We start from the raw sequence: 16,082 nt of genomic DNA, 5'->3' as shown, positions 1-16,082 counted from the left end.
TGAATGACTTCAAATCAATCAATCAATCAATCAATCAATCAATATGTCTATCTGTCTGAGTGCCGTTTTTTTTTGTTTCGTCCTTCAACATTAAACATTCACAAGATCAAAAATATCAGACAAATATTTAAAAATACATTGTAATATTTAATTTATTTTGTCTTCATTCACATATTTGGTATTGGAGTAATCCAAAAGTAATGAAAAGTGATCAAGTTAAATTACTTTAACAATATGGTACTTGGATTAACTCACTAACTCAATTTTTTAGCAAGTAACTGGTCTCCAACCCGATCGCTGGACAGGCATTTTTTGGGACACATATCTTGTAGTGAATCACACTGGATTGTGCAGTGGTACCAAAGTACCAAAATGAAAAGAAAAAAATACAATGACAGTTGATATGAGTACATGAAAATTTTGCGTGAGAAAAGTTGTGACACTTTGAAACAAAATGATGTTGCAAGACAAAAAGTCGTAATACTATGAAGGAAAATAACAGTACAAGGGTCAAGACAATTTGACAACAAAAATCACAATTTCATTCAATTCCTAATAAAAATCTCAACTTTTTTTAAGGGGTGTCATTGACTTGCAAAATGCGATCATTTGTAACAGGGCTTGGCCCCTAAAATCAAGCTGATTTCAGCAAGTTGAGAAATGTGTTTGAAGTGTGTTACAATACTTGTTCCTTGGAGTATTGTGAAGTAAGCCAGTTATGGACTGGATGCTGTTTTGCGTAATATGTCCCCTTTAAGTTTGGACTGTATAAACAAATTAGCAACATGCACAAATGTGGCAAAAGGCAGGGTGAGCAAGGGCGGCATGTGCCTCAGCAAAGCGCAAAGGAAAAGTTGCCCGAGGCGCTCGCAGAGCCAAAACCCAGCAGACACCCACTGCGTTACAAAGATACGCCATATACATAATGCACACTGCCAGAGACGCCAGTGTCAGCGTGGTTTCTGGGAAAACTGGAGCAGCGGGAGACTTGAAGTACAAATCAGCGCTGCAATCTGCACGCGGGAGCAAAGAGAAGCTGGAACGGACCAGAGGATTATGCAGAGAGACTTTTGATATTTGTCTGCTTGAACTAGCGGTTCAAGCCTGTATTTGGGACGGAGCAACTGTGACATTTAACGCATGCAAGTTACATTGAACAAAGACAACAATGCCAAAATGACAATTTCATTTACATTATACAAATTTGATTTTCAATGGGATTGGGATGGAATATGAATGCATATGCAATATTATGCACATCGACAGCTTCAGTTTCGATAGATTACACTGTCAATAATATTAGACTTCTAATCCATCTATATCTATACTTCCGCCTTGGCGCTAACTGTACAAAAATTGCTAGAGTATCATTGAACCATGTTTATTAACTAGTTGGCTTCATGAGTCTGTTTTTTTACTTCTTGCTTAGAGTCGATGAAAATGTAGTTTAACACCTCCTCACTGCTGTTTGTATTTTTCTTGACTTTGTTGTATTAATGGAAGTGTGTATGTGTGAATAATATTGCTGCTGTGACAATTTATCGACATATGGTAATGTTGTAGTCCTAAAAGGCCCACCTTCAATCAGACCTTTTCTCATCATAACTTTGGGGTGGGCAGTGGAATTAGAAAATTCATGTTTTTTTTTTTTAACCCTGTCCCCAGATTGAAGCTTCAACTGTTGTCAGGGTTAGTGCAGAGTCACCTGGTGACATATTAACAAATAACATCTTCAATGTAGTTCCCAATATTTGTGATCCAGGGGCTGATTCTATGCATTTTTTCCCATGTGGTCAGACTTCAGGTAAACCCATGGAAAAAATGAGAAGTGAAATTCTGTTCGGTTGGGGAAAAAAATGGATACCAGACATCTGGTCACTTGAACTTCGGTAGGCTACATACCAAGAAACATACTGATGCCTGAAGCATTTTTTATTCCACGGTGGCACTGGGTTCAAATACGAGGATACTCAGTATTTGAATTCCCACATTCCCAAAACACTAAAGACTTGACTAAGTCCAACATGTGTTTGATATGTGTGCCCTGCAATTGGCTGGTGATGAATCCAGGCGATACTCTGCCTCACTTCTCACATCTTGATTTTCTGTCCTGGGTGACATATGAATTCACAGTCACAACCATTTATTATTTACAATATATTTGATATCAATCGTGCGTTTGCCTGCCGAATTCAAGCCACAAAAAAAGCTTAGAAAAGGACAGAGAGGCATAGCAAAGCTCACCCAAAGCAACAGCGCATGATGCCTTTTTGCTGCTGCTTCCGTTCGCGTTTCCGACTAGCAACTTCCACAAGCTACCGCTCGCGCATTGTACTCTATTTTGTGGTTGTTTTTGTATCCTCCAAACAATGTCGGCTTGAGGTGTCAAAATAAAATGTGCAAGTCTTGCGTTAACACGGACCTGCATGTACTGTCAAACAGCAAATGGCTCATTAAATGAGATGCGGTGCTTTGATCGCTTCGCTATCTGAGGCAAATAATAAGGTAATACGTCATTTATGGTAACCATACGTCATTCCTGCAGGTTGCGAGCATATTTTCAAGAGTTCAATGCGATCGCTACGCGTTGGAGTAGCGACCGGAAGTCAGCGCGCCTCTGTAGCCCAAATACGTAAATGGCGCGTGCATAGAGTCCATTGTAACAGGGCTTTGAGCCGACGTTGCCAAAAAGTCCACCTAGAAACTCAAGGGAGACTTTTTGCACGTAGACCGTGTGGCTCGGCACCAAGGCCACAGGTAATTCATCTTCCGACTGCACGCGTCTCGGCTTTGCGACCCAATTATGAGAATAAAGATGCAAATGAGTGACTCTCCCATTTCTGCGAGAATAAACTCGTCCTTGCATGGTGAAGGTAGGAGCTGCTGGCTGTGTCCGCCTTGAGCCAGACAGTCTGTGGGCCTCATAACAAAGACAACTTAATTCCCTCGTTTTTCCTCCTTCACCAGTTTTATGGACTATGTCCTCAAGTTGCCATAAATTCTATGAATTAAACACTTTTACTTCAAGGCTGCTAATGTGCATTTTGGGAACTGTATTTTCTTTCTATTGAATGATTCAGTTGTTCTTCTACGTAGTATGTACTGCATGTCCGACTGACAACGCAGCATCTTGCTCAAGGACACTTCGAGATGGTCAAAAGGGTTGAGGATCAAACCCACAACCTTCGGGTTTGGAGACAACCACCTGAGAGACCAGGGATTGGCAACCACTCTACAAGGTATTCTTTTTAATCATGTAGATATTTAGCTGCGATTCCAGATGACTATTGCACTTGCAAAATGGCACACCCCCAGTGGGCACTCACACACCTCCAAGGGTGCATGCACCCATCTGAGGAATCCTTGCTTGAAGGACATTTAGGATGGCATGGTTCCAAATGCATTGTCCCGTCTGAGCAGGGATGATTGGGGGATATCCTTCGAGGGCAAAATACATATCCGCAACCCGCAGGTTCCAAGTCGAGGGCCGATGATGAAGTCGGCCATGGGGAATACTGTGCCCCCCGCCCCCTCCTACAGCAGCATATTTCACCAGAATCATTCCCTGTCAGAGGCGGACGACTCTCATCATGAGATTAGTGATCACACAGGCCGCCGCCGGCAACCCTTCCCTTGCAGTCGATGACTAACATGGCCCCCTTCCGGACAGCTGGGCGACCCCTCCTTTAGCATCTGGCGGCATGCAAAGATCATCTTCCACACCCATCACTCTTCAGTAAAGGTACTCTGGCACGGCCTTTTGAGAGATTTGTAGAATTTTATGGTTTTCAGGATGAAGTAATCCCAGCACTAGTAAGGAAACATGATTAAGAGCGTACTTGACGACCATCGTTGAGTTTCTTGGGAGACTGCGGGACTGTAACTGCCAACTGTCACTCATGTTTCGTGGTCCGCTGTGTTTTTGAAAATAAAAAATGTGGCACTGCGTATCTTTTTATGTCTTTCGTCGAAAATCAAACTCTATGTTCACATCTCAATTTTGGGAAAAACTAATCTTAGAAGATGTGGTTTGATTGTGCTCCAAGTCGGAAGCCAGTCCAGTCTGAACATGTTTTCCCTTTTCTTGCTGCATAGCAAAAAGACAGCACCATTTTATTTTCTGAAACCAGTGGTCCACAGTGGTTGATATACAGTAGCTGACACTTGTAAAGATGGCATCACTCTGTGGTCTAAGTTTTCGTGATGAGTCATTTGGAACAAGCCGCAGAGGCATCAATGGATGGGACGCAATGGCTCAAGAGAGGGGGAAATTCCAATTTTAAAAAAAGTTCCCATGTATGTGACAACAAGGCCCTTGATTTCATCCAACCCGTTACGTCACTTTTAACAGGTAATTGAAACCTCCGCCAACTGACTTTGGGCAAGAGACCCTGGAACCAGTCACAAGAAACAACCTCCAGTCCTCGAGGGCCGCTATCCTGCATGTTTCAGATGTTTCCCTCCTCCTCCAATACACCTGATTCAAGTCACCAGGATCATTACCAGGCTCCTGCAGTGCTTGCTGATGAGCTGATCATTTGAATCTGCGGGATAGTGAGTCCTCAAGGGCCAGAGTTTGACTATCGATCTGAGATAGAGACAAACAATTCAAACTCACATTCACATTTATGCACAAACACTCCGGTGTTGTGCAGGTTTAGCGAGGCAGTCTTACTATTGAAAAGAACCCAACACAACACGTCAGCCGGGGCTTGACCCGGTTAGGGACGATTAGAGGGACGAATGAAAACCTTCCTCCGTCCTTGCTTAGTCCGTCCTTTTTAAAATATTTCTCATCCTCCGTCCACAAAATGAGCGTCCATCTGGGACAGACGGGAATTCCGTCCCTGGGACGGAATTCCCAGCTCTGGGAATTTCCATTTTAAAAAGTCGCCGCGTACATGAGGACACAGCGCACAGTCTTCCTCATACCAGTCACGTCACCCACCGGATGCTGGCCTGCATTGCGCTGAGCTACGCTCATGTTACAAGAGCTTCAATGCGTGCCTGTGTGAGGAGCACGCCCAGCCAACGTTGTCCAGACGGCAACATGCGTGTTTGTTCAACCGCATGAAAGAGCACTCTATCCACATCTCCCCTGGGACACCCAACAAAAAGCTGCTCTGTGCTCCGTCAGCTAAGGTCATACATGACCATTTTAGTAGGGGAAAATACCCTCAACCATCACCACCACTACTTACTTTTGTACACCTTGGCCCCCACCCCCTTAAATCTGCTTTTGACAAATCATGAAGAAAAGAACTCTCTTTGACAGCCTCTACGCAATTGAAAGGAAAAAACATAATTACCTCAGTGTTGACTCCCATTAACTTTATGAGTTCTCCATTAAGGCAACAACTTCTGGGTTTTTTTGTACTGAAAGCAAAAAAAGTACAGCAAAATAACTGTGGCAAGGCGATTTTGGAGTATCCCTGTGGAGCAATTGCACATAAGTGCCTTTCAAAAATCAGAGTGTTCTTGCAATTAAGAGCAAAAACTGTTAGAAAACTACGATTTTGAAGGTTACTTACGCCCTGTCATTGTGACACAATGAAAGAGTGCAATAAATAAATAAATAAAAAGATTGATGCCAGTGATTGTCAATAACAATGGTCTTTCTTTTTGTTCCGAGGTAAATTTTTAGGGTATCCACCGTTTTGCGAAATATCCTAAACTTGAACTGTATCATTGAATCCAACAGTACAACACAATGGGCCAGTCTGCCTTTCAGGATGTGCCGTAGCGAAGCCTCATTTTTTTGGGGTCCCCTATCGTCCATCTGTCAAACACATTTGGGCCTCTGTGATTGTGTTCTTAAAGTCCAAAGTATACTCGGTGTTTTCTATGGCCAATGGAAACGATGGCTTCGTGGCTCGCCGTAAGCTATTTGTGACTGAATTTACTTGTTTCCAAATGATCCTTTGTGGGCATTACAGTCCTCTCTGGCTAAATTCTTCCAAGGAAATAAAGCATAACCAGGTGTGAAGTACTAAAAGGCTGATAATCATAGCATATTGAAACCACTGCAAGAGGACACACGGCTACAGTAGGCTACATATCATTGGAAATAAACACACATGCTAATGATAGCTTACCATGTTGCTGTGCGTTATCTGTAGGCACTTTAGTTCCATACGCCAAACGCCATTTTGTTGCAGTGGCCCATTTTCTCGTTGCCCTCAGTCCGCTCTTGCCTAAAATTTGTCTCCTTTTCATAGAAGTAAATCCAGGGCACCCTTGTGCTCCTCCATTGTTGATGGCTGTTGGCTCATTCAGACTGGTGTGTTCAATGTGACAAGTTTTTTGCAGTTTGCTTTCCTTTCTAATGAGTCTGCCTTAAAGCAGAAATCAACCCAAACACATTTTTTTCAAGAACATCTTCCCAGCCGGCCCACTAGTTGAAACACGGCATTCTGGTGAATATTGCCTTTGTGGAATGTGAGTTAAGCAGTAAAATCCACCCGTTTTTGTCCATCTCACGACCAATCACGGCTCATCTTCAGAAAACAGGTCAGCCGTGAATTGGCCGTCACCTGAGCAGTTGTGATGTCATTTTCAGTCATCGGAAGTGACACAATGGCCGCCCCCGGAGATGGCTAAAAATGGGTGGATTAAGTGTTACTCCACAAACGCAATGTTTATCATAATGCCTCGTTTCAACTGGTGGGATCGTATAGAACATATTCTTGAAAAAAATATGTTTCAGTTGACTTCCTTTTCTGAATTCCTGTCGAGGCAAATTGGCCACCTGCTAGCGTGTTAGTATTGTATCTAATCTGGTGAGGCTTTTGAATTAATAGCATGATGAATAGGCCAGATGCATATTCCTTATGCACCTGTCGGAGTGCTTCCTTTCATGAGTTAGTTTTCTTGGTAGCAGATAAACTAATAACTAGTTTGATAAGAATACAAGTTGTTGCATACCAACTTTAGCAAGGTAGCATTTCATAAATTCTCACTGCAATCGTTTCTGTTTAGAGGGAACAATGTACAATTGCATCCTTGTAAATATGGCTTTCTGCACTCTGGTTACAATTTACCATATGGTGTCTTTTGTTTTTTACATTTTCCACTGGCAATCGAAAAACAAATGGCAACTAGGCTGACATGCTAACATACTGTATCTTAGCAAACATTCATAAACTTTCAGGTCACCTAAAACATACATGTGAAATATCAGAATTAATTGAGTCCTGTGGCCCATTTTTCCATCATTTTTTTTAATCCGAGTTGAACATAGAAATGTGAAAAATCAGGCGTTCTTATTTTTTGTGTTGGATTAAAAATCAGAATACTATTCACAAGTCCATATTTTTTTAAATTGAAAATAGAAAGAAGAAATGATACACAGATAATGTTAGCAATTTAAATATTTTCACTTGAGATAATACCTAGTTACAGAGCACAATATGAAATCCGTATAGACCTGTAGCTTCCTGTACTCAAGTCTTCGAGTTGCTATATCAGTTACCATAACAGCACATTTCCATTCAAAAGGTCCACCCTCGACTTCAAGTTTAAATACCCTGTGAAGTGAATTCAGAGATTTATTTCTCCTACTATAGCTGATGGGTAGCGCCTTTCCACATGGCGTGGAAAACCCCTCGATAACACCGTGGGAGGCTTTCAGCTGATATGTGTTTGTGGCGGAAAAATGTAGAAACACATTGGGCGGAGACAATGCTTGAGAACGGGGACAAAGGCTTGATTTTTCACGATTTTGAAGCCTCATTTTACCTTGTGAATTTTTATTTAATTTTCTTTTCAATCATCAGAGTGGTTAACAACACTGTTCTCTGTATTGTCTCAAAATTCGAAGTCACTTGGGACTTTAACATTACATGAGGATTGTGTTGCTGTTTCGTTTGAGTCGCCCACTCAAATGACGGCTATAGAAATGCACTAGCACATCCTTGAGATCTATTAATTAATTACTATTTTTCCTATGAAAAGCTGTCCTATTTACCTGAAGCTGTCACAATTTTTTCTCTGGAGGTTTATGTGCGTACATTTGTGCGCGTGCGTGTGAGTGTGTACAAGTGTGTGTGTGTGTTTGTGTGGCGATTAAAGCGCAACTTGGCTCCTGTGGGAATACCCGCTGCAGTAAAATGTCATCGCCGTGTTGTTTAATTATTTCACTACACTGGGAGAGGAGAGTCCCGCATGATCAATGCAAGATACAGTATATTTTCTAGCCTTTGATGGGTGTATGACTGAGTATAGTGGTGATTGTCGTAGTATTATGACATGTGCTTGAGTGGAAAATTCATTATATAAACTTGCACTGTCCGATGCAATTAGGATTAAAACGAATGAGAAAAAAGAAAACAAATATGTACGAACAATGTGGCGCTACATCAGAATGGGAGAGGGAAAAAAACAGGATGGAAGTAATGCAATCACATACAATATCTAAATAAATACTAAAACCCTTAGCGCCTCCCTGTGGGCAAACAGGCACAGAGCAAGAGGCAGGTCACTGCAATACTGTCTGTACATGACTTTATAAAACATCACAAACTATATTGAGTGACAATTCAAAAAAAAAAAAAAAAAACTCACAAGTTTCGTAATAAACTTTGGTACATTAAATGCTTACTTTACATGTGTCCTTAATAGGATTAAAGTGATCGTTAACTTAAAAACACTCTTCTTACTGTTCCCAGCTACACAAAGGGCCACACTGAAAAGAAACAAAATCCCTGAAAATGACGATACCCAACCCCAAAACAGGAGAAAAAAGATGATTCAAGAAGTGAAAAATGAATCAATAATAATAACATTACTAGCACTGCTATTTTTATATTTATGCTCATAATTTTGTGACATTATTATTAAACTATTGTTATTCTTTTCAGTGTGGCCCTAACATTCCTTTAGGGCATTCCAACACTGTTTAATTTCACAGCGTTAAAAGAAAAAAAAATGTGCATACAAATCCCATGAAATCATCCATGAGGTAACAGCAAAAATAATATGACAGCCTTTTTCTCTCCATAGTGCAAAATACGACTAAAATGTTAACTTTTCTTTGGTTGATGCAATATCCACGAGTCCACAGTCAGTCCTAAACACAAAGCAACAGAAAAATATTCCAAATAATACATTAAAAACTTGATACATTGTGTTTTCCTCGTTCGGTATTTGTGATTTTGTAATAGCAAAAATCCACCAATAATTGACACCTCCCACACCCGGCAAAACGAAACCCACTTTAGTCTACATGAAGCTCCTCAATTCACTTCAACAATTCCGTAGCACCATGTTGCCACCAAATGGCGCCAAATGATTTGGCCGAAGCACAAAAAAAACAAATAGGTTTGCTTTACAAAACTGAATGAAGGATCAGTTCCAAAAAAAGAAATTGGTGAATGTGCTTCACTGTATGTAACCTCAAAAGTTATAAAAGATGAAAAATGTGTTGTATTTGATTGACAAATGATGAAGTGGCCTGAAAACACTCTGAATCATTCATTTCCAATTCAAGCCAGCAGACGGATGAGGCTACTGTTCCACCTTTGGCCCCAGCGAGAGCGCCGCCGCCGCCATCGGCGTCTTACATCTGGTTGTCGTAATGCGGGGCCGAGTACTGATCCTGCATGGCGCCGCTGGCCGCCCCGATGGCGGCCTGCTGGGCGGCCTGCTGGACGTGGGGGTTCTTCCAGGAACCCGTGGTCCACTCCTCCTGCGCTTTGGTCATGCTGCCACCACTCCCGCGGTAGAAGTTGTGGATCTGCAAGGGCGGTGGGATCACAGGGGCTCTTACGTTAGCAAAATCGGGGCCTTCTGCAGAGCCGGTGCCAGTGCAACGTACGTGGCATCATCTGACGCACTATTCAATACACTCACTGGCAGGTCATTCTCATGCGGTCTGATACAGGAGTTGCATTGCATATTGTGACCTTTCATGATTTTGCTTTGATACACCACGACTGTGGATTCGAAAGAAAACAATGCCTTTCTTGTTTCTTGCCGTGTGGACCCCCATGATATGTCAGGGGGTCCACACAGCAAAAACGTTTTTTACAACCCCCCAAATTCTTGAGAAAACGCTGATAAAAATGTATTTTATGTTCCCTACAGTGGACGGGGGGGGGAGGAAAAGGTGTCTGGAAAATACGTGGGGTCCAAGCATATTTCGGGGGGATGGGGGGGTGAGCGCCCCTGCGGTCCCTCTAGCTCCACCAATGACACAATGAATATAAAACGTCTGTTTCAAAAACTGTTGCGTGTTACCTTAGTGAGGGCGATGAAGGACAGCGAGGCGACGGCGGTGAACATGACGGTAGGCACCAACATAATCAGAGCTATCAATATATTGTAACTGAAGAAGGAGATAGTGGCCAACCAGCCGCTGCAAGGGAGACCCAAACAAAGAAATAAATAAAAGTTTCATGCATAAAAGTGGCTCACGCTTAGATATAAGACAATATAATCACCGCCAGCACCCACTTGGCCATCTGGACATTAAATGCCGATCATTTAGTGGCCTTTAAAGTAGCAGCGGATGAAAAACTTTGCAGCACTTGGCGCGTACAGGTGTGCATCCAAACCGGCCGTGGTGACATTTCTAAAGTTTATGAAGGCTGTCGTCGTCACGAGATTCATTTGTGGGCATCGGGCCCAGTCGGCCGCTCGTTAACGGCCTCTAAAAATCTAATAACAGAGCCGTCATAAAACGTCCACGAGGCTAATTCCTAATGGTCCATCACTGTCATGTTAATGGCGGCGACAGACATTGAGGCAAACGCGTCTTTCAGCGGAGGAAGCACATTATATGCTCTGCTTTACACATTTTTAGATGACTTTTGCAGCACTAATGCATGAAGCCCTCTGGCCAGAATGAAGAAGTTTAGATTTGTCCTTTATGTATTAGTATATGTCTATGTTTTTTTGTATTTTTAAATTATCACCGTACTCTGTAAAACCGGGTGGTGTGCTCTCTAATTGTATTCATTTATTTATTGTGTATTTTATTATTATTGGATTTGGTCTCTAGTTTTGTTGATGTTAATTATATTTGATCACGTGTACTTTTAAAATGTTCATATTATTAATATCATTTTAGTTTATTTTGTTTTTTGTTGTATTTAAGTTATCAATATGAGGCTGTTGTTGGTTTTTTTTCACTTTTTGTTCACCTACATCCTGAGGTATGCTCCCTAATTGTATTCCCTAGTGAATTTGTTGATATTCTTTATGCATGTTTCTTGTGTTGTGTTCCTTTATTTCACTTGATTTATTATACTTTAATCAAACACATTTTACCACCGGGAAATTCAGTATTATAGTAGCAGTAGTAGTAGTAGTAGTAGTAGAAGTAGAAGTAGCAGTAGAAGAAATAGCAGTTATTGAAGTAGACGCATCGCAATTAGTTTGATTATTACGAATGTAACTATCAAATGTATCACACAAAATATTATTAAATCAATGTTATTGTTTATATTATTTCATAAAGTGTAGTAAAATACTTTGTAATGTTAAGATGATACATTCCTTATTTCATTCACCAGTTATTTTTCCTTTGATGTTGATACCTATTTTTGTTGCATATGTTTCCGGCTATCATTTGAAACGGTTTCGACTTACCACACTCCCCATCCCGGGATGCCGATGCTTTGAATGACGCTGATGCCCACTTGAGCCATGAACACGAAGAAGAACAGCATATAGTTGAACGAGCTGTCACTCCTGCGGCGGAAATATGATTGAGAGCTTTCCACTTACAATTGCATCTGTGTAATTATGTACATTTGAGCCTGTTGGTATTCATACCGGACTTGAAAGTGTGAGACGTGTCTGAACTAAAATTTGTACAGTAACGTCCCCTACCGGACTAGAGTGGGCGTAACACCACACTGCAGCTCCACTTTCTGACCAGTATGCATGCATGTTACTATTTGCATACTTTGTATGAAGTTCTTGAGTGAAAAACGAGTTTACGTGAATTCAGCGCGCACAGACACTGTGACACACATGTGCCTCGAGCACGTGAGAGGACTTGAGACCGAGTATGCCGTACTGGGATGGCGTGCACACTGTACGTTTCTGACCAGTTAGTTGTGTCATTCTTATTTACGTGTCTGAATGCACATTGTTAGAACTGGCTATGATCTGTTCCACCAAAACGTTTTTAGAGTGTGTAGTGCAACCTTTTCCATGACCCCGCGGTACCGCGTACTTGTCTTGTCGCGAAATCGCATACCGGAAGTTGCACCAATTCAGTGTCAGTATAAGAGCACAACCGGAAGTGCTTTTTAAATGTTGCTAGCCGAACTACGCTTTGTTTTATATGGTTTGTTCTGTGAAAGTGTCTTCGTCTATATGGCGTACACACGTATATTGACCTATTTTATGTCTTGATTCAGGAAAGCCACATACACACATCCATACCCAAATACCCATAGCCCACAATCGTGTACCATTGTTGTATGAAGATAGAAGTGAATTGAATGACGGAAAACTGGAGAAGAGCGAGGAAAGACAAACACTTCTCCTGTGTATTCATTGTTTATCATTTTCAGTTGGCCTCGAGTGGTGTTTGGCCAACACACTGGTGTGAAGACAGCTCATTTACTTGAATCTGTGAATAAGTAGCAGAACTCCCCTACAATCATAGTTTTTATTTTGGTTGTTAAGAAATGTTTAGTTGTTTATCACTCAGACATAAAAAATAATGTAGGTTTGAAATATATATGTTTGTTTGCACTGTTGTATGTGAGCCACATATTATGCACACACGCATGCAGTTGTTGTTAGGGTAATAATTGTTCTACTAGTGCACTGAATTGCCTTACTGGTGCGACAAAGAGCGTACTCATACAAGGGCCTAAAGATGGAAATCAAAGATATTGAATAAATGCTGAAACAGCTTTCTGTAGGCCATAACATTAAGTTATCCTGTTACTATCCCATACTGTTTTTCGAATAATAAAGTTATTATGTAGGTATTCATTTTACAATGTTATCATTTATTATTATGTGGTTATGATGCTGTGCGAGGGTTGCGTGCCTACCGGAAAGCTTTGTAAATAGGTCGGAACCAACACACGTACGAGCAGGGCGTGAACATGAGCAGCCATATGATTGACAGGCCAAAGTTGGTCACGCCCCCTCCTCCGAACATCCACGCGAAGCAGCCCAAGAGATTGACTGTCAGAGTGGCGCCGTTTACTAAGGAAAGAGAAAAGAACAAGAATGAAAGGAAGTCAGGCACAGGACTTGCATAGTTTTTGCGTGACAGCAGTATATTTCCGATAAAAGTAAAATTTGGAATTCAACCAACATTTTCAAGGAAAATTAAGCCCCTAAAGTCATTCAAAAATCAGTTGATCCAGTATTAATGCTAACTGGTGGGCGTGGTTTTTTTGCTTTTCCTTTGGCTTTTCAAGGTTTTGTTGGGCCATTTATTGCACAATATGACGTTACGTTAGACTTCAATATACTACACAAGATCTCAGAGTGTCTCAAATGACCTCAATTTAGTTTGGGCATTTTGCTTTTTCCTTGGCTTTTTGTGGATTTGTTGTGACATATGAAATATGCACTGCTGTCATTACTGCTTTTTGTGTGTGTGGATAGTGTTCAATCTTTGGAGGTTTATTGTATAATCTTACTTACAGTTGCATCACCGTTTCACCGCAAAACAAGCAATGCGTAAGCATAGTTTGAAATGTAATTTTGGCTGTCCAATTGCTGCAGGGTAAAGCTTTATAGCCAATCAATCATATTGTGCACTGCTGGTTCATGGTGACATAAAATGATGAAACCAAAAGAAAAAAGTGACATAACTCTATTCTTAAATGGCCCCTGCCAACCTCCTCAGCTCAAAACAAGACCATCTGCTCAGCCCTGTGGCTCGTTAGCCAATAAACCGGAGCAAAAAAAAAATTTTTTAAAAAGGACACTGCGGACAGGCTTTTTTTTTGGCAGAAGGACCCTTGTAAAGCATTTCCCTCTTATCATGAGTGGAGAAGAGAGCAAATCCGTATGACTACATTTCTTCAATGAAGCTCTTGAAACGTTCACTCACACATCCACAGGTGGTACATTTTCTTGCACAAGCTGCGGTGTTGCTCAGGGATCTCATCAAAGTCCTGGTAGAAGCACGGCTTGAGTGGGATGAAGCCAGGCAGCGGCGGGAAGTTGGGTTCTGCAAAATAGCGACAGGAGGAACACGCATAACATCACCCTCTTAAAATAATGGCCAAAGTCGGCATTTTGGGGCGGGGCCAATAAACAAGTGTTGTAGTAGGGCCGTATTAGTACTGACCAGCCATCGTGATATTAGATCCACTTCCAATCCAGTCTCTTTTGCCTGTCACAAAGGAGAGATACGATTCAGCACGATTCAATAGGGTGCAATGCAATACGATGCCATTCACTGCAGTGCAATACTGTTGGCTGCAATAGAATATGTGAGATGCACTAAGATACTTAATAAGCCATTGGGGGGGCAACGATGTCATGGCATTAAACACCAATCAATTACTCTGATGTCATCCCATATGCATCTCGTGCAATATAATGCGATAAGACATGATACGGTATAATGGGATACGGTGCGGTACGGTACAGTACAGCACCAATGCTGACTGCAGCCAGACTCTCTCGGCTTTTTCTGAATGAAGTGTGCCCAAAAATGTCTTGATGTCGGTGGTCTCCGAAAATAGCTACGATCTTTGGCACGCGGTGTTGCTGTGTTGTGATCTGGCGATGAAGCATGACTTTGCATTACTGCCCTTGTTATATTCCGTTGCCCCGCTGCCACTTGTACGAGCAGCGAAAGGGTTAGCTGAAGCTAGCGGCATGAGGCTAGTGCCCATTCAAGTCTTGCCGCCAAGCGGGTGCACGTCCCCGGGCGTGTGCCTGTCACATTTTTTTTTTCTTGCATCACAACATCCGTTTGTGCTGGTGTTCTGCTAACATGTCCTACCCATGCAAACCTTCCTACCGTAGGCTGATTTGACAGCCTAACCCTAAACAACCTTACTGTCGCCATTATTGGTGACACTGTTCGCACTTGGCGCGAGTTGGTGAAAGAAATTACTCGCGCTGTTTCTTATTTTAGGGGCAAAATGTGACCATTTAGTGGCAGTATCCATCCATCCATTATCTGTACCGCTTCTCCTCACAAGGGTCGCGGGGCGTGCTGGAGCCTATCCCAGCTGTCTTTGGGCAGTAGGCGGGGGACACCCTGAACTGGTTGCCAGCCAATCGCAGGGCATAGTGGCAGTATGGAGCCCTGTATTTATACATTATTTTATCAGCACCCCTACGTATTGGTCAAGCCCCCTTTCAGGCCCAGGGGAGGAAAAAATTCTGCAGCCGCCTCTGTTGTCAGTAGTTATACCAGCTTTGTTGGATGTCCCCTCTTGTTCACAGCCTCTAGGGGGCTCCTCCCACCCCAATTCCAATTCTTGAGGATTGCTATCACATGCTGTGATGCAGCCATATAGTCATCACAGTTTGGTTCAGGCGCCTGACAGTGGGGGGGCTAAAGAAGCAGCTGCCATTAAAACGAAGGGGGGGTCTGTCGCATGCTGAAATATCCCCGATAAAAAGTACCATGCATCCACACTATACACTTCGAGGAAACGGGCCTAAAAAAGAAGGCAATGCAAAGACGACTTATGGACAGAGACATAATCTTCTTACCTTCTCCCCCAGAGAGCAGTTTGGCCGTGTGGCCTCAAACACGTCAGGCGTACAACGGAAGGCCTTTCGGGAGTGTGCAAAAAAAATAAAATAATAATAATAATAATAATAATAAACTGCAATAGGGTATGTGAAAAGGCAAAAGGTTGAGTCGATTATAGTACGCAGACGGAGCCGTGCGGCCTGGCTAAATCCCAAACACTCCACGCCTCTGAGCAGTCAATCAAGCTTCCTCTCCAAACCAGGGCTGGGATTACAGAATTCTAATCCTTGATGGCACCGCCTCTCGGGCCATGATTCTGATAGGATAAGGTAGGTAGGCTCTGATCGGTAGGATCATTTGTTACAAAGATTCTCTTCCGGATTATTAGAAAGTTACGTTCAAGACAAGAAATACTATACAATCTATCGGTGAAAAGCATTAA

The 16,082-nt window shown here is 42.1% G+C and overlaps 1 protein-coding gene and 1 long non-coding RNA gene across 2 annotated transcripts in view; both read right to left on the bottom strand.

Moving 5' to 3' along the window:
- LOC147149542 (uncharacterized) overlaps positions 1–6,497 on the bottom strand; it is a 32,645-nt gene extending 26,148 nt beyond the window's left edge. The window contains exon 1 of the long non-coding RNA XR_015086018.1: positions 6,096–6,497. This is a non-coding gene — a long non-coding RNA (uncharacterized LOC147149542). The remainder of the gene's footprint in view (positions 1–6,095) is intronic.
- A 1,988-nt stretch (positions 6,498–8,485) lies between these two features.
- LOC147149541 (secretory carrier-associated membrane protein 5-like) lies at positions 8,486–15,897 on the bottom strand. The gene is made up of 7 exons (XM_086026919.1): positions 15,658–15,897; positions 14,273–14,317; positions 14,033–14,152; positions 13,017–13,173; positions 11,590–11,691; positions 10,237–10,354; positions 8,486–9,733 (listed from the first exon to the last, which is right to left on the bottom strand). The coding sequence occupies exons 2-7, from the start codon at positions 14,277–14,279 to the stop codon at positions 9,557–9,559; spliced, it is 681 nt and encodes a 226-aa protein (XP_085883045.1). The 5' UTR covers positions 14,280–14,317; positions 15,658–15,897; the 3' UTR covers positions 8,486–9,556.
- Between the last annotated feature and the right edge of the window lie 185 nt (positions 15,898–16,082).

This window comes from Filicampus tigris, chromosome 3 (genome assembly GCF_054856515.1).
Source record: "Filicampus tigris isolate MCC_2025a chromosome 3, RoL_Ftig_1.0, whole genome shotgun sequence".
NCBI lineage: Eukaryota > Metazoa > Chordata > Actinopteri > Syngnathiformes > Syngnathidae > Filicampus > Filicampus tigris.
This window is presented reverse-complemented; position numbering and strand designations above follow the sequence as displayed.